The following is a 27142-nucleotide window of genomic DNA, read 5'->3' on the forward strand; positions in this document are numbered from 1 at the left end:
TAGGGGAGGACGGGAGGGAGAGGGAACCGGGATTGACATGTAAAACAATCTTGTTTCCAATTCAAATAAAAAAATGAAAAAAAAGTTTGTAGTACTATTGTGGATGGGAATTTTTGTTTTGTTTTTTCAAGATAGGGTTTCTCTGCATAGCCCTGGCTGTTGTGTGTTGTTTTATATGTTTGAGTGAGGACATTTGTATGTGTACACACACACACACACACACACACACACACACACACACACAGAGGGGGGGGGCGGACTGTGGAGGTCAGAGAGCAGCTTTTGGGAGTCAGTTTTCTCCTTCCACCTTGTTGACGAAGGCTCTCTCTCTGTTTCTTCTGGAACTCCAGGCTTGCCTTAGGAGTGTTCAGATTACTGGCATGCCACCACATCCAGCTTTTTATGTATGCTCCAGAAATTGAAATCAGTTTGCTAGGCTTATGTAACAAGCCCTTTTATCTATTAAACTGTCTTGCCTGCCCTGGGAAAAGGATTTTGACAGTGAGGGGAAGAGATGGAGACTGGGCACCACTGAGTATCCAAGCCTAGAGACTGGTGACGATAGCTTTGAGTCTTGGAGAGGTTATGTGTGGGCAAAACCCAGCCTGCATGGTCCCTTCCTCCAGCCCGCCTGAGAAGGAAGCATCTGGAGCTCCTATCTGGTGCTTTTGGAGCACATCTCTCCAGGGGAGGGAAGGGACCTGCAGGCAAGGACCACCCAGGCCAGCATCTCCCTGCCCAGCCATAATGAAGTACCACAGATGGTTCTGCTTATGCAACAGAAACTTATTTTCTCACAGGTCTGTAAGCTAGAAGTTCAAGATCAAGCTGTTGACAGTTTTGAATTCTCCAGAGGCCTGTGTCTGGGTTTGCAGATGGCCATCTTCTTGCTGTCCTCATATGGCCTTTCCTTTGGCAACACTCCCTTGGTGTTTCTTTTTGTCCCTAAATTGCCTCCTCTTATAAGGACAAGCACTCACACAGAGTAGCCCACCTCTGTGACCTTATTTTAAACTAACCATCTCTTAAAGTCCCGGAGGTATTAGAGGTATCCCCAGTAACACTCCTGGGTATGAGGGCGGGGTGGGGGTGGTGGGGGCTGTGGCTTCAACACAGGAATTCTGAGGGAACAGAGTTCAGCCCTTAGCTCCATGGATCCACTCTGAGCCTGAGCTTGTCACAGCTAACTGAAGCCCACCTTGATGATATACCAATGCTGGGAGCCCTGAATATCTTCATTCCCAAATACTCTTTAATGACACCAAGTGTAAGCAATTTTAGAGGATGGAAGGCTAGTCTGGGATACGCAGAGCTTACCTTTGTCTCAGTTTGGTTTGGTTTTCAGAGACAGAGTTCTTGCTGTATGCAGCTCAGCCTGACCTTGAAGTCACTATTTAGTCAAGCCTGGCCTCGAAGTCAGGGCAATCCTCCTGGCTCAGACTGGAGCGACAGTGCTGGAATTACAGGTGTGTGCCCCCGTGTCAGACACTGATGTTGTTGAAGGACCACAAACCCACAGGCAGTAAGTTGTGCTACATCTCACTAGCTACCACGCTGATGGGCAGCCCCCTGCCCCACTCCACAGCTGGTGTGAGTGACAGGTACAATAACGAGAAAGCCACTGCAGCCTGTGGTAGTCCCAGCCTGTCCCACCTCCCAGCGGCTCTTGCAGCTCATGCAGTCACTTTTAGTCCACATGGAGTACGGTGAAGGTGAGTGGGGATGCAGAGTGTAGGAGGTGACGCCACCCAACAGGGAAGGTGGCCCACAAAGCCTTCTAGCCGAGCTCATGTGCCCCGGCTGGCCCAGTGTGGAGCGAACTTTCTCTTAGCAGAGACTCCCCCAGCCCCTCCTCACCTCTTTGGCTGCTTCTGCCAGACTTAATTCTTCCCTCCCCAGCAGCCAGGCAGGGTGGCTGGCAGGTTGGGAGCTGGCTTTGTGTATCCCTCCTGGTACGATTATTAAACGCAAATTACAAAAGACGTGACCCAAACGATCTTTATTTCTTCTTTCAACAAGGGTTGCCTGCAGGGCCCTGATTCCAAATTCCGTTTCAATTATCTCGGCCATTTCCCACACAAAGCGGCTGGTGTTTGTAATTGCCAGTGAGGAAAGAGGCTGGGAGAGGAAGTCAAGGGGCTCTGACTCATGGTGTCTGCCTCTCCAGTCTGAACTTGCACTTGTAGCCATCAAAGCACCACACTCCGCTGTATCACCGAGGGACAGATGCTGGCAAAGAGTAGATGACAAGAGCCCCGAGCTCCACATCCATGTGAAGATCTAGGACTCTCTACCTCGCTCTCTCTGCTTCTCTAAGTGTAGGTACCCGGATGGCTGCTCCAGAGAGTTCAGAAACACAGGCTATGAGGAGGCAGAGCTATATGATCTCTACCTTGTCCTTGCGCTGTGGGACCTAATGGGAGGTTCTTCAGTGATCTAGGGAGGAAGCCAGTGTGCACGTACCTGTCAGCTTTTCCCAATGGCCTGGACCCCATAGCACTGGATTATTAACATTGAGAGTTGACCTGACATCTTACTTCTTGTTGTGTCCAGACTGGTGTCACCCACATGGGAAGTGGGATGAAAGTCCAGGCTTTATAACCCCAGGGTGGGAGGGGTACTGTCTGTCTGTCCTACTCTACTCTCAGGACAGCTGACTTTGAGCAAGTATACAACCTTGTTGAGCCTTCATCGGGGGCCATCATCTGTGACATTGAGGCACTTGTATTTTACCCTCATAGGGATGCTGAGACTACTCAATTAAATTCAGTGTGAAGCCTCTGCATAGTGCCTGGCACACAGTAGGTATGTCATAAATGCTAGCTGCTGGAGTTATAGCCCACCAAATTAAGCAGGCTAAAGCCAAGGTATAAACGGCTCTGTAGTTCACCCCCACCACCCTTTAGGCATCCAGGATCCCCAAGGAGGGTCTCCAGGGCTTCCCAGATTCAGAGTCAGTGGCCCCACCAAGGGACCCTGGGCAACAGGCCCAGGCCCAGATGGGCTAGCACGAAGGGCGATTTACAGCCCCGCTTAGCCAGAGCCGGGTGAGCCATTTGTCACGCCAAGCCCGGGCACCTTGTTCTACCTGTGTTGAGTGTGTTTTATTGGTGTTGAGCAGAGTGAGGCCAGAGCAGAGTCGGGGATAGGAAACCCACTCAAGTGAAAAATGAGGAAAGCCAAATGGGACTGAGTGGAGCTAGAGGAGAGGCAGCGGGAAGGCGGCGAGGAGTGATTAGAAAACACAAGACAGATGTGTGCATCAGATCTGGGGTTCCCAGAAAGAGGGGCACACGGCACCTCCTGGGCTGTCACACACCTCAAGGGAAGACATCCGGGCAGGAGCAGTGGGTTCCAGTCCGGATGGGTCCTGGAGCCTACAGGCTGTGGACTCCAAAGACGGTTTTAAATAGGAAAGCAAACCCAATTTCTCAGTCCTGCTCCCCAGCCCACCCAGGAAAAAGAGAGGCCCTGGCTGTTCTGTTTAGGATTCCTTAGGCTTGCTTCAACAACCCTCAGCACAGAAGTTTCAAGTCCAAAATCCTGAGATGAGACTCTGGGGGTAAGGTAGATTTTGAGATCTCCCTTTTAGGAACAAGAAAATAAAGAACAGGAGAGAGAGGGAGGCCGGGGGAGAGGCAGAGAGAAAGGGAGAGAGGCAGATAGAGAGATAGACACTGGGCTTTGTGCCTGCAACAAGCCACTAAAGGTGCATTTTTAATTAAATTTATACAAAATGTGTCAGTTTTATCTCTAGGTTTCAAACCTGACTCTGTGCTATCAAAGGGAAGTATTGATCTCCATTGCCCCGGAGCTACCTGACTGAATTAAACAGAATAAATAGGAGGAGGAGGACGGAAGGGTTCAGAAACAACTGCAGAGAGGCAAAGCTAATGGCCCCACCATCATTTGCTGCAATTAAAACACAAAACCATTTAGAGGGACTGTCAACACCTTGAAGTCAGAAAACTCCACACAAAAGCTCTAAACAGCTCCCAGGCAAAACATTTTAATTGCTATGAATGCTTCCATCTTTGGCTGGCGCTTGGGTATCTGTGCATTTTGCTGCAATACCCTGGTGCACATACTCTACTCCATCCACTATACCCACCAGCATCAGCCCCTCCCCCAGGATCCCTTGTCCTTTGTATCCAGAGCCCCATGGAAGCAGGGTTTCCTAGCCGCAGACACATCTGGTTTTCTCATTCACTAGAGATGAGGCAAGCTACTGGGCCTCCCTCTGCTGTGGTTTCCTCATCTATAGAAAGGAGGTAATAACACACCCCTCGTAGAGTTGTTGCAAGGAGGAATCAATCTATTCAAGAGTTTGGTACAAGGCTTGGGGCAGAATGAATGCACAATAAATGGGAGAAGCAGGAAGTGAGTGCCCACCCAACTTCTGATGCTATCCCGAAGGTGGGGGACTTCCTGTGAATGCCTGAACGGGGCCTGTCCCTAGGCTGTGCCAGCAACTGCTTTTCGGGTCTAATCAATCATGCCCTCCAATTTGTGGCACTTCTCCCATAAGCCTCTGAATTATGAATCTGAGCCTCTGACCTCCCATTTTGTCTCATATGGCATTAGAAATGGATGTGCCAATCACCCTAGGGTCTGCAGAGGAGGGACAATCTGCCAAGGTGATAGTCTATGCTGGTGACTCTCTTGCTATTGCTCAAAAACTCACCTTGAAGTCCACTTGTTGGCATTTGTCCTATATAGGTGCTAGAGTCACACACAGAAGACACCACCCTTGGTTTCATGCTCTGTGATTCCAGTCTGAAGAATCTTAGCCTTATTTTATTTTATTTTATTTTATTTTATTTTATTTTATTTTTGACTAGCATCTCACTCTATGCAGCCCAGGCTGGGACTCATTGCCCTGCACTCATACCTGTTGAGAGGTGAATGCCCAGACTAGAGGACCATCACTCCAAGGCCTAGCAGGAGAGATGCTATTCCCCTCTCCACCTGGGAGCAGTCGGCTGACCAGCACTGCTTAATTAAATGGGGAAAAGATCAGGTCAATGCTAGATAAGCAGGCAGGGCTAGAACGGACAGAAAGAATGGGCAAGGGAGAGCTGTCAGCACCCTGGCTTGTGGAGCCTGATCATTAATAATGATAAGCAGGAGAACGGGAATAATAAAGAACTAATGAACTGGCCCTGAAAGTGACAGGAGATGGAATCTGATAGACGGCACCCCCCCCCAGGTGCCCAGAGTCCCAGAGGGTTATGGGAGAGAGGTGCAGAGAGTGAGGGCTCCCTGGGCCACCTGCTCTCAGAAAGCTGATTTGTCCAAAGGCTTAATTAGCCCCCACACACTCTTTCCAAAATGCACATTCCCAGATCCCACCCCAGAGATTCCCTAGGTGTCCAGTGGAGGCCAGGCACCTGCATTTTGTAAGCAGAAAAGGTAGGTGGTCTGTGAACTATGCCAGTCAGGGTATTCAACTTGGAGCTGGGGCCCTATTTCATGTCTCAATCATTCTAACAGTATGTGTGGCAGCCGCTGCCAAATGACGGAGAGTGGCAGAGTGGGGAGGGACAAACCCGAGCCTTTCACAGGCTCAGCAGAGCCAGGCAAGGCCACCTGTGTGCAGGAAGGAAGCAAGCATCAGAGCCATCCTACCCTGTCCTGTTCTGGGCACTGGCATTGGCGCTGACAGACACAAACATTGTCATCTCCTCTAATCAGAGGTCACCAACTCAAAATGTCCCTGAAACATGTGAGAAAGGGTGAGGGAGACCCTGGAGGGGACTTATGAGCCCAGCAAGGCCCATGTGGCCTCTTGTAGTTAGTGCTTCCAGAAGTAACTCTGTGTGGCTGGGTCTTTCCAGGAGGCCGTACTGTGAGCCAGTGGTTTGCAATCTCTGCCTCCAACAGAGCTGCTCAATTCTGGTTTTGAGAAGCAGTTTGTTCTGTGCCTATCCACCATCTTTCTTGTACCCAGTCTCTAGGAGCCTGTATATTTAGGGAGTTACGACATGGGTGGTCAGTGCCCACAGTAACCCTGCCTCCAAGTGTTGGTGTTTTCCTCTACATGCTAAGAAGACATGTTAAGCAGCCACTTACAGCAGATCATAAGAAAGCCTGATGTCCTTGGCTCTAAGGCAGGGCTCCTCTCTGCATCCAGTGCTCCCATTAAGTGGAGCCAATAGGCAGAGGCTGCAAGGAGCAGAGCCACCCAGCGTTGGCCAAGTATGACCTACATATATGGCCATGTATCACTCACCAAAGGAGAGCCTGGAGGAGAACAGAACCTCACCACAACCTGTCAGGAGGAAGGACGAACAGAACACTGATAGGTACATGCCACAGGCTGCTACTCTACCCATCTGGAACTCCATTAGAATGGACTGAGGAAGGCGGTGGGCTCAAGCCTCAGCTACCTGATGCTCAGAAGTGAGCATGGCTGGAAATACATCTTGCCACCAAGGGAGCTGAGTGACATGATGGTCACAGGGCATGTCGCATGGTAACCGGCAAATGCTTTGGAAATCCCGGTTCTTTGTGTGACTGGAGGTCAGTTACATGAACATGGGTGCGCAGCTACCAAGGGCACTGCAGGATCCTTGCCCTTAGTCTTAACCATGAAGGGAGCTGTCTAATGGAGCACCTGGGCACAAGGCACTCTTTGGGTGTTTGTTAAAAACCACTGGCCGTGGGGGCTGGGAGATAGCTCTGTGGCAGAATGATTGCCTCTCATACACCAAGCTTTGGTGTACCCCTAGCACCACAAAAAAAAAGAGGTCTGGTGTGCACACCTAGAATCCTAGCACTTGGGAGGGAAAGGTGGGAGGACCAAGAGTTCAAGATCGCCCCTGAGGACATAGTGAATTGAGGCCAGTCTAGGTTACATGACACCCTTGAGACAGAGAGAAAGAGGCAGAGAGACAGAGACAGAGAGAGGGGGCATATACAGAGGAAAACAAGTAAACAAGTGCCAAAGCCTCACAGGGATGTCCATCTTCAGTTTTCTTTCTAAGGCCAAACACAGCACCCTTTGTACCCCTAGAGGCTACCTGGTCTAGCTCTGCAAGCCGTGGCTCCTGTCTCTAGCATGTACCTCCATGTTCTTGCTGATATGACCTCACCACCTGCTCCTGTCCACCCCCCAATCCCCTGCTCTGGAAAAACACTCCAGAGAGCTTGTGTTCTCTCTGCTACCTTCTTATCCAGGAGGTGGCTCAGAACAAGTAGAAGCAACCCTTGTCCTTTCAGGGCCTTGCTGGAGGCCTGGCTGGGGAAGAATTCCAAGGTAAGATAGTGTGCAGTAGCCTGCCCTCTTCAAGCGCTATCCTTACAAAACTGTTTTGACCCTTCCAGTTTCCCTGTGTCCTTCCTAACTCTGTGACGAATAAACCCGTGCCTGCAGGAGAATGTCAAAACTGACTCCCAGAGGCCTGAGGTTCTACTGCAGGTTGGACCATCTGCTTTCTCCAATGGTCAAAACTGCTGCATTTCCCTTCCCAAACTACACAGCGGCAAATCACACCAAAGGTGACCGGAAAAACTAACTGCAGTCTGGCAGTACCCTGGTCTTGGGATCAGCAGATGAGGTGGCACAGCAGGGCCTCTTTGCCTCCTGACCCTGAACCCAGGTCTGGGAAACCCTTGGTAAGACCCTGGGGAATCTTCAGTCACCTCCCTGAGAAAGCCTGTGGGAGAGACCTAAGTCTGGGTCACTGAGGAATCATTTAGATACTGTAAAACTTACCTTATTTACAAATGACAGATGGACACCACCACAGCCAAGACAGGGAACATTTCCTCCACTCCAAATTTCCCACTGTCCCTCTGGTCAACCTGCTTGTCCCCTTAGATTTGTGACTCCTCTCAGATCTCTAATGAGCTGCATGGTCTCTAGTCTTGACTTTGCTACGGGCTAAGCACCTTCTTCTTTCCCTACACAGTCTCGCCTGCACTCAGGGAGGCCAATTTTCACTCCACTTTTGCTCCTCAGCCTTGATCCTTAATGCTGTGAGAGCCATCATTCAAGATCCTCTCAGAACGAGGCTGGCCCATCAGCAGCCCTCAGAAGCTTCCATTGGCCAGGAGAGTACACACCACCCTGTTCTGCCTACTGACAAGGGCCTAAGTACAGTTGTCTGGTCTTTATCTCTTCCCCCGCTTGCGGAGGTGATACCCTGGTCCAGGGCCACTTGAATCATCGGAAGTGAATCCGCCTGACAGGCCCGGCGTATCTCCACATCCCCTTTCCATGTCCAGATAGCCGCCAACAGGAGCTTACTGTACCTTACCTCAGCAGAGTTGAGTTGCTTCCTTCTCCTGCTGGGAGGCCAAGCTCTTTCGCTAAATGCCTGGGGTGGGAATTCAGTTCCTCCTTTTGAGTCTCTTTGGTGACCCTGGATTCCATTTTGGTACCCACAATCCTCAGGGAGGATCTACAGTGTCTCTGCCCCTACCACCTGCAATCCCACTCACAAGCAGCCAAGTCAGTGGACTCATACATGGCTGTGGAGAAGAGGCCACTGCTCACATCTCCTGTGCCTGCCTGTTCTGGGATCCTGGTTCTGCTCTAGCAGTACCACCTGAGGTCCACTCCTTTCTCCTTCAGGCAGAGCTGGAAATAGAAAAGATTTATTGTGGCTCACACTTGTGAGCAATAAAGGAGAGACAGGAGTCCCTGGAGGCTTCAGGTGACCACCACAATTAGATAGCTGGGTGAGGTAAAGGAAGGAGGGGAAACAAACCTTCAAAGTCAGTCTAGCTCTGAAAGGGCCTGAGCAGCTGGGTGGGGAGCTCCACCACTAAGATGGTGAGGGTCCTGCGCTGGAGGGAAGCAACAAGTCCTGTCCTGTTGCCCAGTAACCAGCCGAGCATCACCGGATGCTGAGGCAGACCTTAAGGCAATGCTGGTGGTGGCCACGCCCGCCATGCTCCTTGCACATGGTCCTCTTTGGAGAAAGGCTATGCTCTTTCTTGAGCTCACATGTGGGTGGGCATACTCTCCAGCCCTAAGGAGGCTCAGTAGAGGGCCCGGGGTACAGGCAAAATCCCCTACTTTCTCATGTAGGTCAGAGACTTTCCAAGCAGAGGCTCTTGGCTTGAGGGCAAAGTTTAGTAAATAGCACTGGGGAGGGCCAATAACTGAGGTATCAGTTATTTGCTCTAGAACCCCCCCCCTCAGGGCTCAGGAGTCCATTGGACACAGGAGTCAGCTCCTTTCCAGAGGAGGGCAACCCAGCAGGTGAACCAGACCCTCCAGAGTTTCCATGGGTGCTTTCTGTATCAGGCCAGGGCCTGACTGTGACAAGGGGTCAGAGATGGGGTGCAAGTTCCAGGCTAGGAGCGTAACTGTGGGGTGATGAACTCTGAGAACACTCATCATAGACAAAGAAGGCTTGGGAAGTACTCAGGCAGACAGTGGACATGGGGTGGACAGAGGGGGCTTCTGAGTTGTCACTGTTCAAGTCATTACCACCACAGGCACGGCAGCTCCAGAGCAGATGCATCCTCCCGTGTTTGGCTCCCAACTGGAGATAAGCTGGAGACTGAGCTAGGGTCCAGCAGGGGCCCTCTCAGTTCTAAATGCTGATAAGTAACTGAGCAATTTTTTTTTAAAGCATGAACACCATATAAAACATGTCCTGTGTGTCCAAGTTTGCCCATGGACGTCCAGTTTGTGCCCTTGAGGTAAATGCCCACACAGGCCCCGTTTGTACCTAATGCCCCACCCATGTTTTTAACCTCCCCATGCAGACAGAAGTTGAAGTATGGGAACATGCCCAGGCCATCTCACTCTGATCTAGCAGAGCAGAGATCTGGCACGGCATGCTTAACTATCCTGCCCTCCTGTACTGCATCCTCCAAGTTGGCTATCATCTCCCCAGGGACAGTTAGCACCAAGCAGCCCAAATGGCATGCAGGTGTCCTGGGACTGCACATGAAGAGAAGTTCCAATACTGCTGTGCCACTCTACCTAGAGTCAGCCTCCCTAAACGCCACCCCCACCACTGTTCCTGGTGCTCCACCTCCAGTCAGAAGACCTGTGGTTGCTGGGGAGGGTTGATTGCGATAGAAGATTTTTCGGGGCTCTCTCAAGTCTCCAAGCCCTGCCTCGGCCAGGTGTTTTCTTGCAGAAAGCCTGTAGCAGAGCCTGTCTCTTCTCCCCAAGGCAGGCTAGTGGGTTGCAGCTGTGGCAGATGCTCTTGGGCGGGCTGGCTGGCCCTCATTCTGTGGAAGCCAATAGCCCCAGTGGCCTGGGAATTCTGGGCTAATGCTCAACCCTGGCATGGTCCTCTCTTGCTAACCCCTCCAGTCCAGGTCCCTGTGACAGATGCTGGGAACATATGCTGTGAATTAATTCTCTCCAGCACAGTCGCCGAGGACCAGCCTGTTCTTCTGTCTGCTCCAGTCACCTTTGCTTTCGGCTTCTCCCAATGCCTAAAGAAAATTCCGATTTCCCCTCCTCCTTGGTCCTCACACTGTGCCCACTGCCCCCCCTCCGACCTCCCCACTGTTGAAGGCATTTGCCTTCTAGAGACTAATGGCATCAGAGGGCTGAAAAGAAGCCCAGAATTCCTGCTCCTAGCTTCTTGTCCCCAGATAGATTATGTCCCTATTTTCCTGAAATGGATGCATTCATTCTTTTTTCCATCAGGAATCTCTCTCTCTCTCCCTCCCTCCCTCTCTCTCTCTCTCTCTCTCTCTCTTCCCCCCCCCACCCCCGCCTCAGGCCAGACTATTCCCATTCTGCTAGTCCTTCCTTATATCTAACTCAAATCACTCCTGCTATGATAATTCTCAAGATAGAAACATGCCGCTGAATTTTGAGGGTGAGTTTGAAGTCTTCCCTATAAGGAAGGGTTGGCAGCCTCTTCCTGAGAAGGACTAAGTAGTATATATCTCAAGCTTTACAGGCTTTACAGGCTGAATGGTCTATGTTCTGCTCACTTAGCCCCAAAGCAGTCACAGAGCATATGTCAACATATGAAAATGGCTGTGTTTAGGCAAAACTACAGAATAAGGAGTGGGCTGGCTGGCAGGGCTGGGGCTTACTGACCCCTGCTCAAGTGAACCAGTGCCCCTCTTCTTTCTCAGAGTTCTCCTGTCTCCTCTGCACTTGGGAGCAGGGCCCAGGGGTTCTGCTTTGGGGAGGAGTGCTCCTGTTTCTTTCTCTGCTGCCTCATTAGCATCTCGAGGTCAGTCAGGGCCAGGCCTCCTTTGGCTCTGTGCTCCTGAAAGGCACATGGAGCTTGACAGAAATGCAAACATCTCCAAGTCTCATCCTGAAAGCACTTCCAGGCTAGTGGAAACATGCTCCTGCAAACAGAGACGAGCTGAGAGAGAGAAAAAAGAAAGAGAAAAGGAAGGAGAATGCCTCCGGAAGATGCCAACAGCCACCTTGAAAGACTCAAGGAGACATAAAAAAACTAAGAATTGAAGACTGATGCCCTAAAGCACTGGAAAAACAACAACAGTTGTTTGGCAGTTTGTGTGCCACATAATCGTGTATGATGGTGCAACCTCACTCCCAGGGATCCACCTAGGAAAACAGATGGCCTTTGTCCACATGAAGCCTTGTTCAGTCCCCAACTGGAAGCCACCTAAACATCCACCAATGACCAATGAAAAAAGCCAAAGATTGTGGAGAAAAATACCTTGCAACAATAGAGATTAGGCAAATGTTTCTCCGGGGAAGCCACCGGATTTAAAACTCTACATATTCTGGTCTAGAAACTGCAAACTTTTTTTTTTAAGATTATTTTATTTTTTAAGGTTATTTTATTTTATGCACATGGGTGTTAAGCCTGCATGTGAGATTACTTGGAACTGGAATTACAGACAGTTGTGTGTTGCCATGTGGGTGCTGGGAGTTGAATCCCAGTCCTCTGCTCTTAACTGCAGAGCCAGAAACTGCAAACTTAAGGAGTCCCAGCAGATGGGCAGTTGCCTAGGGCTGGGGAAGGCAGCAAGACTAACTGTAAGGACATAGGGAACAGCACGGCAGCCAGGGAACAGCAGCACTACAGTGATGTACCCAGCTCCCCAAATTTACTAAAATCACCGAGTCGAACACAAAGGTCTCCAAATAACACAGGTCTCCAGCCCAGTGTACCCACAGGTCCCACTAACCACTGGGCAGAGGTCTTCACCTATGAGGCCCTCACTCCTATCAGGAGCATAGTGTAATTTGTCCGTGGAGCATGGAGCTGAAAAGCCTTGAAAGTTCCTGGGGACCAGTCAAGACAAATCAGCTTCCAGAGACACAGAGAGAGACTCCTAGTTCCAGTGGCAGGCCTGCCCACACATTTCTCACAGGAGCTCTTCATCAAGAGCTGCAAATTCCAGGGAGTGTTGTGCATACAAACCCTCTTCATACATTCTGTCTGGCCAGCACACTGGGCAAACCTGGTCAGCCTAGGATCAGACAGCCACCTCCCAACATGACAGAGCCCATTGTTCCTGTTCCACACAACATAAGTATCTCTGCTTCTCCAAGCTGAGACATGAATAGGAATTTTTAAAAAAATGAAGAAAAATCTCCTATGATGCTAGAAGGCCAAAAGAGGTGGAGAATGCCTGTGACATCCAGAGACCATGGGCACACAGAGGCAGAGCATCCTATCTCCCCAATCTGCTTGACCTCCATACCCTGACCTCTAATACCCCTCAGTCAGGCCTGGGCTATCCCAGCCTCCTGGCTCTGGGAGGGTCCTCTCCCCTGGACAAACAGTCTTACTCTTTCCATTGGCTCCTTCAGATCTTTGGGGAAATGTTTCAGCAAATCTGAAGCTTTTCCTGATCACACATTTCTTTCTACTTTATTTTAGACATGGGGTCTCATGTATGCTAAACTTGCTATGAAGCTGAGGGTAATCTTGAACTTCTGATCATTCTGCCTCCACCTCCCCAACAGAAAGCTTACAGGTATGTGTGAGCCACCATGCCCAGTTTGTGTAGCACGGTACTGAACCCAGGGCTTTGTACATGCTAGGCCAACCCTACCAACTGAGCCATACCCCAGATGGGCTACCCCATTTTAAATGCCAATGTGTATGTCTGGCCCCGTGTGCTCAGGCACACTGAAGGTCCCATACTGCAAGCCTGAAGGCACTCCAGGATGACAAGAGATGCCCACTCTGGGACTAGGGAAAGTTTCAGAAAGTTCTAGAGAATGTTGGATTCTGCCCATTTGTTACGTTAGACTACGTTTGCCAGCCGAAGGCACCTTAGGGAGGAGAAAAGCCCAGGTGCCACTCATGGGGTGGAATAAACTGTTGAACACCGGCACTGTCACTCACTCAGCATGGGATGACCCTGGGCAATGTCTTCTTGTCTCTGAGCTGCAGCCTCGGCACTGGTCACGTGGGCAGAGCATGTTTCAGTGTGTCCCTGACAGCTGTGGGATAGAAGGCTGGTGAACTGCATGTGCTGGGAGCTCCTCGGCTAGCATACTTGAGCACTCGGTGTGGGCTGGAATTTGTTGCTGTTGTAGGGAGAAGAAAGGAACCAAGCCCTAGCTATTAGCTCGGGCCAGCTGAAGACCTCCAAGGTTGTTAAGAGCCTGGAGGCCGCTATGGAGTTTGCTAGTAATTAAGGGACTAGAATACAGCCTTTGTCCTTTGGGTTTCAGAAGGATGTAGGCTCAAGAAAAGCCAGCCTGGATGAAAACTTCTCAGTGGCCATGGGAATTATTCCAAAGAAGGCCTGTCTAGTGTGACTCTGAAACAGGAGGCAACAGGACCCCAAAGCCACTAAGTCCCTGAGTTTATAATTAACCGACAAGCATCCACTCTGCAGATCTGGAGCCCAGTAGCTCACCAGGGAAGGGCACTGTAGTCACACAAAAATAACCCCCCAGTGGGTTTTTGATGTGTTGAGCCTCTTTGTTTTCCTGAATTTTAATGAAGAGCTTTCCAAGCAGGAAGGCTCAGCGCTCAGCTTCCCACTCCCTGGCCAGAGAATGGGCCTTGGCTAGCTACAGCAGCCTTCCTGGGTCCACATGGCCAGCACAGGCAGCTGAGAAAGGCTCCTCCAGTTTCCCACAAGATGTCTTGAGGGAAACAGAGAAAAACTAAAACAGGAGGCTGTTGAGGAGGTGAGTGGGGCTTTGTGCCCATCTCATCACATTCTGGAACAGGCAGTGAAGTGGTGGAACACCAGCAGTGGTGTGCCAAGAAAGCCACAGGCTCCTGAAAGCAGAGATGGGAAGCAAGGGGCCTGGCTCTGAAGAGAGTGCTTCGGTGGGTTTCTTGGGGCCGCTAGGATGGAGCCTCCCAGTCTGAGCAGCTAGGTGGCTCTGGAGAGCCTCAGGCAGAAGGAAAAAGGAGAGTGTTGTCTGAACAGCAGCCTGACCAGCCAAAGCCCCCTCATTATCATACCCTGACCCTCCACACCCACCACTTGCTGCTCTGGGAGGGCACAGTGAAGCTAGAGCACAAAAGTGCATTTGATGACCCCGAGGGCCACTCCCCCAGGACTCACATAAGCAGCCTCTAGGTGCCATTCTCCAGGCAGCTGCTGAAGCCTCCAGAGAAGTGGCAACTGCTTCTAGAGACAGCCATCCTCCCTCCCTCATGCTCTTCAACTATGGAGAGCGTTTAGAGTCCTTATCTGATTTTTTAAAAGTCACCTTCCTGCTACACATGGTATCATGCCTGTAATTCCAGCACTTGGGGAACTGGGGTTGGAGGATCAGAAGTTCACAGGGAGTCTGGGCAAACAGAAACAACAAAAACAACAACAAAAAAGAAAGAAAAATAATTACCTTTCATCAATCATGAGTCTAAGAGTCTAAGAAGGTACTGGACAGAATGGAAGAAATGCTCACAGAATAAAGCCATTTATTGAATTGGAGTGATCCAATGTGGTCTACTGAAAATAAATATTTTATTACAAAATATTCAGTATAAAAATTCTAAGCTGCTTGCAAGCTCTCTTGGTTTTAGACTTCTTCCATTTATTCAAATACACAGTGACGATGCTGGGTCATGTATACCTGGATGGTCCCACAGGGTCTTCCTTCTCTGCCCGCAGCAGGTCCCACTCCGTGAGGAGCTCTGATGACACCTCAGTGTACAGATGGTCCCAGTCCCAGCCCACATCATCCTGCCAAAATGAAGACTACTAGGTAAGAGAAAGAAAAGCCTTCCCTCCAGTCAGTGGCCAACTTCCCACCCTATCCAGGTCCAGGAAGGCACAGGCTATGTTGGGGGCTCCCTGGATGGAGGAACATTGAGGCTCAGGGCAGGAATGAGTACTGTACCTCTCGAACTTCATGCTCTGGCGCCAGCACTTTGGTGAGGAGCTTCAGGTCAATTTCTCCATCCTGCAAATGTACAAGAAGCCAGGCTGGACCCTTGGGGGCTTCAGCATCACTTTTACAACTAAGGAGAGGAGCTTGCGTGTGACAGAACTCCCCAAAATAAGACCCTAGAAAAACCTTGATCAAAACACAAATCCCCCAAGTGAATGGTATGGCCCCTGAGAAAGGAGGGGTGGCTGTGGCATCGTCCTCCACACTGGCCTCACTGGGGAAAAGCAACACCAAGAGGACAGAGCATTCCACATGGGCAGATAGCAACGGGGTGGCCGCCAGGTGGCCATGGTGTGCCAAGAGTGTGGCCAGAGAGCAGCTGGGAGTCTGGGACAGGAATCTATGGCCCATGGAGGGTCCAGGTATGCTGTGAGATGGCCAAGGATGTCACCTCCAGCATTTCTAGGCAGCCTTGGGATGTGGAGAAAGTGTGTGTATCTCTAGAAGAACTGAGGACTTTCACCCTTGGAGGTCCCCTGGAGCTGGCCCCTCTGGGCAGCAGTGAGTCCACTCACCAAAGTCTGAAAGGCTGAGTACTTCATGAGGTCATTGTCCAGGTCACGGTAGGTCATCACTCTGTTTACCTGGATGCTGAAGGAAAGGGAGTGAAAGAGCCACAGGCAGTATCGGTTCTAGGAGAGCTCCTGGGTTACCATCTCTAGAACCTTGTGTGCAGACAAAATGCCCTAGTAGAGTTTGAAGAACAGAATGGAACCCCTTGCCAGAAAGACCAGCAAGGCCCGCTGCAGATGGCGTTTGGAGTGTGTCAATGTATATGCCCTGGGCTTCCTCACCAACTTCACACTTAGCTTTACCTACCTTGGAGGGGACGCCACCTGCAGCACGAAATCTTCCTCCTGCACATCTTCCAGATCCGGGATCACTGGAATATCTGCAAGGAGAGGTGGAGCTGTTTACTGTCCACAACGTGAACAGGGCTCCTGTCTATTGCCCACTGACTGCTTAGTCAGCTTCAACACGCCAGGCCTGCCACTGTAGGCTGTGGTTTCACAGATACCCAGACAGAGTCAAACATGGAGCTCTATCCATTGCTGAGCCACAGGCCTTATCCCAGGATGCATGGAAGGAGCACTTCCTGATGGACTCTGGTACCTGTGTTTCACCTTGAGTTACATACAGTGACTCGGATGTAGTCACTAGGGAAGGGGTGTTGGGATGGATCTCCACGGAGAAATGTAAAGAATGAGAAGAAAAGCTCAGCCCCTGGAGGGGGTAGATGAGAGTGGAGCCAGGGGCGTGGGCACAGTCAGGGACAGAAAGGACGACACGCAGGTCACAAGCAGAAGTGACACACATTCGGGATCTACACATGTGCTAGCTCCAGAGAGCAGCTGTCCCGGGCAGGATCCCAGCTGCTTGCCTCTGGAGGACACTTAACTCCAGTCACAGAACCTGACTCCTGACTCCTGACACCATCAGAGATCAGGGTTGCCATTTTCCAGGCCTACTGTGACACTGGCTTTTTCTTGCAATTTTTGGGAGTTCTCTCTCTTAACTCTCCAGATATATTACACACACACACACACACACACACACACACACACACACACACACACAATGTGCAGAGATATAAAACCACTCCTCCTGCCAGTCTAGCAATGTCACACAAACAGGAGAACCAAGGGACAGGCCTGTCACTCCATTAGGGCGACCTGCTTAAGTTGCCAAAAAAGTATCCATAGAGATAGACACTTTTCCTCCAGAAGACTTCTATTGGCTTGATTAGGGGTTTTGTTTCACTCAATCAGGGCAAAGAAAAAAAAATGGTGGGGCAGAAAGAGAGGCTATGTGGGGTGAGGCAGTCTTGGGACTCTAAACCAACTGCAGATAGACGACAAAGAAAAACATCCCAGAGGGAAGGCTTGGGCTTCCATGGGCTAGATGCAGTTTTAAAGTCCCCGAACAGCTGGGGAGACTCCTGCCACTTCCAGCCTATTCATTATTTAGACATTGTGACTGCTCTAGTCAAGCTAAGCCAGAGTACATAAATGTCTTTATTACTACTTCCAACTGCAGACTTACAGACTCACTGTGCCCAGAAATGGAGAGTGAGCAAAGGACAGGGGAGACTCAGAAAAGAAGACAGGGTACCTGGGAAGAGGGCTAAAAATAAGAAGAACGTGCTAACAGGAATTGAACAAGAGACATTCAGCAAGCCCTGTATCTAAAGGGGGCCCTTCTGAGCTTGGAGTCTATCTCCCTGTCCTGTTACAAGCATAAGACTCGGAATCCCTAAGATTTCATTCCTATAATGAAGAGAAATGTAGCTTTCTTTTTCCCCTGTCCCCACAATCAGTACAGCATGCAGGTGGGGCTCCCTGGCTACAAGGCTGCACAGTCCGGCAGAGGGACGGAGAAGCTGGCTGTGTCCTGTGCCATCCACAGAGTGACAGTTTTCGAGCCAGCCAGTCAGTGCTCGCTCACTGTTGGCTCTCCTCAGCTGTGGAGTCCAGCCTGAGATGAATATTCAGGAGTTACTGAGAAATGGCCCACGCTGAGTAGGGGCTCAGGACGGGGTCTTCCCCAAGTCCCCTTTCCCTTCACAACTCCAGCATTTGGACCGTCAACTCAGCCCAGCCTCCTCAAGCTCGGAGGAATTGCACTTCTGCTCAGCGCTCACTGTCACTCCCCCTGGGCTCTCCTGGTGGGCCCCACTTCCCTCCTCCAAATGTGCACCAGGGAGTGTGGGGCCTGCCCATCTGTGACAGATCAGAGGTCAGCACAGGCCTTGGCAAAAGGCTGCTCAGAGTGGCACTGGTGGGGCTGGCCACACAGTGGGACTTCTCTCTAATTGGAAGCCTGGTGCCCAGTAGAACCCGGTGAACCGCCTGAGTGAGACAGAGCCAGCGATGACAGCCAGGCCAAGACAAGCTGGAACATTCCAGTGCAGTGACAGCTTGAGCTATTGCAGCAGAGGCAGGCCATCCAATTCCCCACTCCCAGTGGAACAGGTGGCCGTGGAGCAGGTTTTGGGCAAACTTCAAAGAACTTCAAAATTTTAGAGTTTGGATTTACAGTCGCAGACAAGGGCTTGCTTATGTGTTCAGAGGATGTTCTGGGAAATCAGTCTTTCTTTTCTTCCCTTTCCCCAACCTGACCCCTTTGTCACATATAGCGTGACCCAAGCTAGAGGGAGAGAGGGGGAGAAATAGAAACTTTAGAAACTTGCTTCTTCGGGGCTGGGAAGATGGCTCAGTAGATAAAATGCTTGCTCTGAAAGCATGAGGACCCGAGTTCAGATCCGCAGCACCCAGGAGAAAGCTGGGTGTGGCAATGTGACCTGTAACCCAAGTGCTGGGGGAGGAAACAGGCAGATCCTTGGAGCTCACTGGCCACCTAGTTTAGCCAACCAGTGAGCTCCAGGTTCAGTGGGAGACTCTGTCTCAAAAACATGGACAGCGATAAAGGAGGTGCATGAGCACCTTCTCATAGCCCATACACACCCTCACATACACATATGCTCCCTCCCTCCCTCCCTCCCTCCCTGACTCCCTCCCTTCCCCCTCTTCTCTCTCTCACACACATTACTGGCACACATGGATGGTAATTTGGACTTTCAGAACACACTGTCCTTACAGAGATAACAGGGAAGAAGGGAGTCAGTTTAGTTCTGTTGAGAAGTTACCACTATTTCATCCGTTTCTGCAGAACCGAGGCCAGAGCCCAGGGCATGTGTGTCAGGAAAGTCCTCTCCCACTGATCTAGACCCCCAGCCAATCTACCACTGCTTCTAAAAGCCATTTTTTTCTCACCCTATTACTTGAAAAGCAGCTAATGACTAATGCATCTTATGCAGTACATGGCTATACTTGGCACAAAGGAAGTGCTCAGTGGACAGGGTGGTGAGGTAAAGCTGAGCAGGCATGCAGAATTCTCCCCCAAGTCAGGAGCACAAGTCCTGGGGTCGGGAGTGTGAATCCAGGCTCCCCTGCATACTAACGGTGTGGCTTATGCCCTCTTTGCCTCAGTTTCTTCATTTATAAAATGAATGTCATCACTGCTGCTGGCTCTTTGGCCATCATGAATATCAAATGCAATAATATGAAATGCTAAGCACTACTACTTCACTGGGAACTGTTGTAACACGGAGGAGCATGGGGAGAGGCCATGGCCCTATGCTCACTTCCTCAATCAATCCTGCCTGCGCTGATTGTTTTTAGACGCGAGCATGGAGGCAAAGTAGGACCAAATAGCTTGTGTGAGATGAAGCCCCCAACAAGCGACAGAACCAGGCTTCTACCTCCTCCGAGGCTCTCTCAGACCAGGAAGCTTTCTTTTCTAATGTAAGCATCACACCCCCAAAGACACCTGCCTACAGGGGAACGCCAAGACACTTCCAACAGTAGGGATGGCTTCCTTGGGTTCCCGGATCTAAATAAGCTTAGTCCCCACTCAAGTGCCTGACTTGCTACAGTGTACAGAATGGCAAAAGTGTTGCTGTAGCAGAGAACCCGGTGACACCACCCTGCCATGTCTCGCTAAACTGGTGAAGGGGGCTGGGTATCTTCAACAGCCAGGAGAAAGGTGAGGAGAGGTGAGGAATCCATCTCTCACCTCCTTGCTTGGAACACAAGTGGAGTCTCCCTGCCCCACCCCCACCCCCAGTGTCTGCCTCATAGCCCCAGACCAGAGTCCTGACATCCCTCCTTGCCCTCCATACTTCCTCCCTGCCTATGTTAGCTATCTCAGTAAGCTGTGTAAGACATTTCTCTGCCCCACATGGTGCCTGGTTCAGTCAAACTGTGGGAAATATTGTCCTCTTGTTTGTCCAGCTTGGTCACCCATCTATCTACCCATTCATCAACTTGGTGATCCAAGAACCCACTATGTGAAAGGTGTCCTGCTAGGCAAAGCCAGTAGTGGCAGCACACAAGGCAGGCAGAGCCCTAGTCTTCATGGAGACCAGACAGACAAGCATAATAAACAGAAACAAGTATCCTGCTTACAAATAAGAATACATACTAGGAAAGAAACTGACTTTATTCCATGAGAAAACAATAGGGAAACCTAATAGTTTTTTTTTCCCCCTAGTAAAATAAAAATCACATTATAGGTGCAATGAATTAAATGCTATAGTGAAGTTAGCATGGAAAGTTTAGCTTCCTTCTGCAAGCCCAAGTCCTTTCCTCAGAGGTAATCATTTAACTTTTGTATGGATTTATGGAGCCATGGAGCACACCACAGCACATCTATCCTTCTGCGTGTCACAGTCTTTCAAACAGCCATCTCGAATCCCACTACACGAACGCACCATGATGTGTGTAACCCTGTCCAGGAAGGATCTGGTTTAGAATATGGGGTATGGGGTGAGGATTTAAAGGAAGTCTGCTGGAGTTGGGGATAGACAGCTGAGAACTGGAAGGGAAGCAAGAGCAAGGCTGACAGGGACAATGTGAAGGGCACTTAGAGAGGAGATAAACCCTGAGACCCTGAAGGTCAGTTTGGATGGTTGGAAAGAGACTGGCATGGGCTGGGCAGGACTGCACAGGAGAGGAAGGCGCCAGGAGAGGAAGGACGTGCACAGCTGGTCAGAAAGCAGCTATGGGTGCTTGTTGTGTGCACACCATGGAAACCAGGATAGGATGAGCGTGCAGAACTGCAAAGGGAGGCTCTGCACATGGCAAGAGATACACCAAGGGAATAGGGGAGATGGACAGCCCCGCCTTTGTGATCAACCCTGAACCCCACAGGCAGAACCAAAGGCTTCAGATTTTGTCCTTGCATAATTCAATCATGACCTCAGACAGACCTCACAGTGGTCTGCAGGAAGCAGGGTAAATGGAATTTACCCAGTGATCTCCACCCTCGTGGTAAACCAGCTGATGTCAAAGACATGTCCCCAAATAAATAACAGCAAAATAAAGGAGGGCTGAGCAGAATTGAATCAACAGATGCCCCTCAAATGCACAGTCAAGCACATGGAAGGGCCCAGTCAATCTCCTCTATATTCTTCCAACTACAGTGTGGGTTCCACTGAGGCTCGAGCTGCTGCAGTAGGATTTGTTCTTCATGCCAACCAAGAATGACCCTTGGGCACTTCCTGGATTTCAAAATTTCATAGCAAAGGCTTTTCCTTGCTTGTAAGCTGCAAAGCCTGCTGGGAAACAATGGATGAGTGGGGAACAAGGGGGCAAAAGAAGAGTTGTTCATTTGGGCCCACTATGGACCACCTGGCTCCATCCTGAGGCTAGGTCACACTGTTCTTCACCGACCTCCATATTCTGGAAACTCCTCACAGAGGCTTGTGAATGTATGACAGCAGCTCTGAGAGTCTGCTTCACAAAGGAAGATCACCCACACTCCCCCGCCACAAAAATCAATACCAAAGCCTACTGATGCTACCTCCTAGATCCAGCTAAGCAGCTAAGGTCCCTGAACTAGTTAAATGTGGGGCTACAGATGTGATTTGGTTGGAAGAGTCCCTGCCAAGCCTGTACAAGGCCCTAGGTCTGAGCCTAAACATAAATACATAGATAACTATTACCTATATAAATATAAAAATAATTAATAAATGTACATCATACAAACACATCAATTATAATTGCTTTCAAAGATGTGAGAAGCCACCTTTTACCCTCAAACATTTTTCACCATGGATAGTGATGTCATACCCAGACACTTGCTGCCTGTTCCCTGGGGGATCCTGTTCTACTCCCTGCTGCTTCAGGTGAGGTGGCTCGGATGTCTACAGCCCCCATCCAGCTGTTTGCACCAGGAAAGACTATGACCACCCACCCTCGACCCTGGCCTTTTGAGACAGGGTCTCTCTCCAGTCCAAGCTGGCGTCAAATTCACAGCAATCTTCCTACAACAAAGTGTTGAGAATACGGGCAGAAGGAATGTTTTAGGTGGACTCTGCTTGCTCTGAGCAGAGCTTGAATAGTCATAGGCTTTTCACCTAGAGGAAACACAATACCTCTCCCCCATGTGGCCCCCAGGGCCTGCCCAGGAGAAGGCTGTCTTAGGCTGAGAGCCTTTCACTCAGAAGTTCTTGTTTTTACTGACCTGGTTTTTCCTTTAGCGGCACTGAGTTTCATCCCAGCCCTCTGCTGATTTTCTTGGCTGGGGATTCCTATATGTGCCCAGATAGCTTCGGCAGAACAGTGGAACATCTCTTCTATATTTTAGCACTTTCTCGCCTTGACATCTTCACCCCACCCCCCACAGCACCAGGTCCCGAAGGGCGAAGGGCGTTTAAGACAACATCTGTCCCTATCGCTTCATCAGCTAACTGCTTGGGATACTCATCTCCTCACAGACTTCCTTTCCACTTTGTGACCTGGCCACTGCGGGGCATTCATGGATTGTTAGGGCTCACGCCCACCATTCAGATCCAAGTTCAACAATCAAGCCACATGAAAGAAATCTGGGTAAGAGCAGTCTGGACACACTGAATTCGTGGCCACCAGTCAGTACTTGCAAGTGAGAGGAGCAGCGGCCACGCTCTTTGGAGACGGTGGCCTGAAGGCAGGGAGCATTGTGCCTTTTCTCTGTAGCTGAGAACTTTGTTTTACTGAGTGCTGTTACCTTCTGCATCACGTATGGGGAATTTTAAGCAGGCAAGCGGAAGAAGGTCTGATTGAAGATGAAGTTAAGTGAAAGAAATTGGTCTCATTTAGCACATGACAGGATTCATCTGTGTTCCCAAAGTCCACTGAGGTGGCATCATGGACTTTTCATATTCATGAGCTGCTGCGACACTATGTCCCCTCATTTACAAAGAGCCGTGTTCAGCAAATTCTGTCCCTGTGGACACCCCGTGCATTTCATGGTCTTGTCAGAGAGACATCAAACGCTCCAGTAACCAAATACCAGAAAATGGCTTTAATTAGTGGATCTCAATCGTATAAATAATTTTTTTTCTAAGTGGAAAAAAATGGAGAATTTTTTAAAAGGGAAAAGAGAAGGGGAAAGCAGTAGGCAACAGGCTTCAAACACCCGAAGGAACAAGGGAGAGAGGTCTCGGAGGAGTCCTGAGTGGTCTCCTGTATTCCCTGAATCAGGGGATGAGGTCTCCAGGTCCCTTGCAGGCCTGCTGTCTGAAGACTTGTCCCTTGTGATTTCTACTCTTAACACATGGTCCGGGCTGTCCTCATTACCGGCAGATGAAGTGAAGAGTGCAAAAATGGTGATGGTGGCCAGAAAGCCACACTACAAAAGCCTAAGACCAGGACTGATTGCAGGCACGATGGTGGCTGGAGAGAGAGCCACACCTGGGCAGCTCCCCAAGGAAGCCTGCAGTACAAGACAGACAGCAGATGCTTCGCCCCATATAGTGAAGTGCCATGTGCCCCTGCAAAACCAAACTCTCCTCTGCTGCCGGGGAGGCATACCAGACCTTGAGAGGAAGGTCAAAAAAAAAAAAAAAAAAAAAAAAGTCACTCTAGACAAATGCATGACTCCTGAGATGGGCCATGCACTCCTGGTGCCGAGTACTAGGTAGATCAGCAGGAGAGAAGGGGCTTGGTAAGAGCCATGGCACTGCTCAGTGTCTAGAAGCCTGACCCCACTATTACCCACAGAGGGGTGTCACCATGCTTCTGAAGGAGCTCACAGATAGAATTTCTTCATCAGTACTCCCACTCTGCAGCCCTCTTCCCCCAAGCCTATCTAAAGCTCTACAGAGATCAGTGATGACCACACACAGGACCATCAACCAGGGCTGAGCCTTGGGACCGATTCCAGGGCGGGGCTCTTGAGAGACAAGTAAGCTCGAGAGGATTTCCAGGCGCAAAGAGCCAGGAGCCTTAAGGGACTCAATTCTGAGATGACCGAAGTGTTACATGTTGGGGTGGCCTCAAGGGACCATCATTGCACCAGTGACTGGCAGCCGAAGAAAATGAGGAGCAGGCTCCCACAACGCTTCCTGGCGCTTTTCTCCATCTTTTATCTGTAGGCCCGAGTTAAGGACGAGGAGGAAGAAAGAACTTTAAACACAATGAAGGGATGAGTGGCTCGAAGGAATGGAGACTGGGGAGCTCTTCACTGAGACCCAGCATGAGTGACAGGGGTGTCAATGTGGCCGTGAGGGCACCGTTGCAGAGGCGCCACACAAAGCGTGTTAGAAACCAGGCGTATCGGATTCTATTTCATCCTCTTCATGTTCCCCCGGAAAAAAAAAAAAAAAAGACAAACTACACTGCTTTCATTCTAAATCCTTAGGTTTTGTGTTTTTCCTTATATATATTTATTAAAAAAATTCTCCTTTGATTGATGCCACCAGTAACACCCCACATACGGAACGCCTCCGAGCAGCTCCCTCCACGCAAGGCCACTGTTGGTGACAGCCAGCTGGTTTTGATCACAGCCATTCCGAATCGGATTTTCATAAGATAGATGAGGAGTCTTACTGCCGCTCTCTCTTATCAGATGAGAAACGGAGGGGGAGGGGAGAACGGGTCCTGAGGGAACAGAGCAACAATCAAGGGCTGTGTGGCTCTTTCTCTGTCCCTCAGCTGCAGCAATTTTCAAAAGAGTCCGCCTCAGGCACTTTTAAATGATGGTGTCTCAATTCTGTAATCATGTTTCAAGAGCTTTCTCTTAAAGGGTCTTTTAGGTAAACCTAGTCCGTCAACCACACTTATGGACTCTGGAATCAAACTGTCCTCCTGTGGATGTGTATAGATGAGTCCCCACTGTCAGTGACTGGCGGTGAAGCTTTAGAAAGCCGGGAAACTAACACGAGGAAGAGCCACCACTTGCCTAAGTTCACCTCTTGCAAGAGTCAGGGGTTCCCCTGTTACCTCCTCCCCAGATTTCGGCCACCGGAACGTTTGTCTGGCTCAGGTCCTAGAGGAACAAATCTCCATTTGTGTCAGAAGGCAAAGACTTCTTTCTCCAAGCAAGGGTGAAGTGACGTCCCATGTCTAACCTCGAACACAAAACCCATATCTGTCCCTGGCAATCGGGCTTCGGTGTGAGCAATCAACCATCTAACGAGGAGTGCATGGGCAGTCACCGGCCATCCAAGACAACTTGCTGAGTATTGGAGGCAATTCAGTAGCTACACCTGTCTTCATGTGTGTGTAGCCCATTGGACTGTTTCTTTACACAGTCCCCATCATTTGAAAAAGATCCGAGGGCACCGAGCGTCTACCTCCTGGTCGCATACACTCGAGTGTGCATGTGTAGAGTTTCTGTGTACAGGCTGCTCTTCTCCAGGTGGAACTGGCTACCCCGTGGAGCTCATCTGCTCTCATGCCGCAGCTGTCCACTGCCTTCACAACTGTGTGGAAGAGGGAGTACATCTGGCCCAGAAGGCTGGACTACCACTCGGCCACATCTGGACAGCCTCAGAGAACCGAAGAGGAGTAATCTCATCCTATTTAGAGTCTACCTTCTGCCCCCATGAGGAAGCAGCCAGGAGTTGAGAACACATACCTCATTTCTATCATGATTTCAGAGAGATGTAATTCTCCTTCACATCTGTCAGCTGAACGTTGGGTAATCTACTATGAAGCACATTGCTCCAGCTGGACTATGAGTGACAATGCTGACGGTGCCTCCTGTGTTCCCAGGAAGTCACACAACCTGCTCCATCAAAGTCATGCACGCATATAAGGTGCCGTGCTTTTGTTCTCACTCTGTCCCTTCACATGGGGACACAGGAGTGAGCTATTCATGTGAACAAAGAAGATGGAGTCCCAGAGAAGGATGCTATTAACTGTGCTTCAGTCAGAGGCGTCATGACGGCAACTGTGGCAAGTCTGTTATGGTTTGAATGAGAGGAGTTCCCATGGGCTGAAGGCTGTGAACACATGCCATGGGCTGGCGCCGTCACTATGGGAAGCTATGGAATGTTTATGAGGTAGCACCCAGCTGGCAGATAAGTCACTGGAGATGAGGGCTTTGAGGGTTAGATCATCACGGGGCACCATGATGTGAACAGCCACCACTACCATGAGCTCCTACCACCATGAAACGAGCTGCCTCAGCATGTCTCCCCTCTGTGATGAACTGAGACCCCCCCAAAACTGTGAGCCAAAATAAATGTTTCCAGCAGATATTGTGGTCACAGTGACTCAGAAGTAATGAATACATCTGGTGTGCCTTGAAACTTCAGAATACTGCTCAGATACAAAGAGCTCCCCCACCCCCCAGCTCTGCCAGTTACAACAGCAGAAATGAGCCACACACTTCTTGCCATAGCTACATAGAACCCCCCGCCGGGGTTCCAAAGCCATGGGGCTCGTCTTAGACTAAAATGTCCAAAACCACGGATCCAAGCAAACCTTTTCTCTTCAAGGTTCACATCTCAGGTATTTTATTTATTTTATTTTATTTTTTAAAGATTTTATTTATTTAATATGTATACAACATTCTGCTTCCATGTATATCTGCACACCAGAAGAGGGCACCAGATCTCATAATGGATGGTTGTGAACCACCATGTGGGTGCTGGGAATTGAACTCAGGACCTCTGGAAGAGCAGTCAGTGCTCTTAACCTCTGAGCCATCTCTCCAGCCCCTCAGGTATTTTATTATAGTAAGGGAAAGCTGACCTTACAGCTACTTTTCTGTTGCTATGACAAAATACCTCACAACAAGCAACTCAGGACAGGGGTTATCTTAGCTCACAGTTTGAGGGTACAGTCCATCGTGGCAGGGAAATTGAGGTAGCAGAAGCTTTAGGTGGCCGGTCACTTTGTATCCACAGTCAGGAAAGCACTCCTTTCTATTCAGGCCAGCAGTTAGGATGGTACTCCTACCTCAATTAACCTAGTCTGGAAAGTCCCTCATAGCCACGTTATGATTTGTCTCTGGGGTGATTTTGGATCCTATCAAGCAGAGAACCAAATGCTGTCAAAAGTAAATATCGATGAGGTTAATCACCCTTAG

The 27142-nt window shown here is 50.0% G+C and overlaps 1 protein-coding gene across 4 annotated transcripts in view; it reads right to left on the reverse strand.

Annotated features, from left to right (window-relative positions):
• Positions 1-14793: 14793 nt before the first annotated feature.
• Ift43 (intraflagellar transport 43) overlaps positions 14794-27142 on the reverse strand; it is an 80067-nt gene continuing 67718 nt past the window's right edge. For 3 of the 4 annotated variants that reach the window (XM_027418575.2, XM_027418573.2, XM_027418574.2), the window contains exons 6-9: positions 16103-16175; positions 15799-15874; positions 15233-15295; positions 14794-15075 (exon numbers count right to left, since the gene is read on the reverse strand). In XM_027418575.2, the coding sequence (XP_027274376.1) occupies positions 14956-15075; positions 15233-15295; positions 15799-15874; positions 16103-16175 (332 nt within the window). In that variant the 3' untranslated portion in view covers positions 14794-14955. Of the gene's footprint in view, positions 15076-15232; positions 15296-15798; positions 15875-16102; positions 16176-24466; positions 24706-27142 lie in introns of those variants that run through there. The other variant, XM_035445506.1, reaches the window with a different exon arrangement.

The sequence above is a fragment of the Cricetulus griseus genome, chromosome 5, assembly GCF_003668045.3.
Source record: "Cricetulus griseus strain 17A/GY chromosome 5, alternate assembly CriGri-PICRH-1.0, whole genome shotgun sequence".
Lineage (NCBI taxonomy): Eukaryota > Metazoa > Chordata > Mammalia > Rodentia > Cricetidae > Cricetulus > Cricetulus griseus.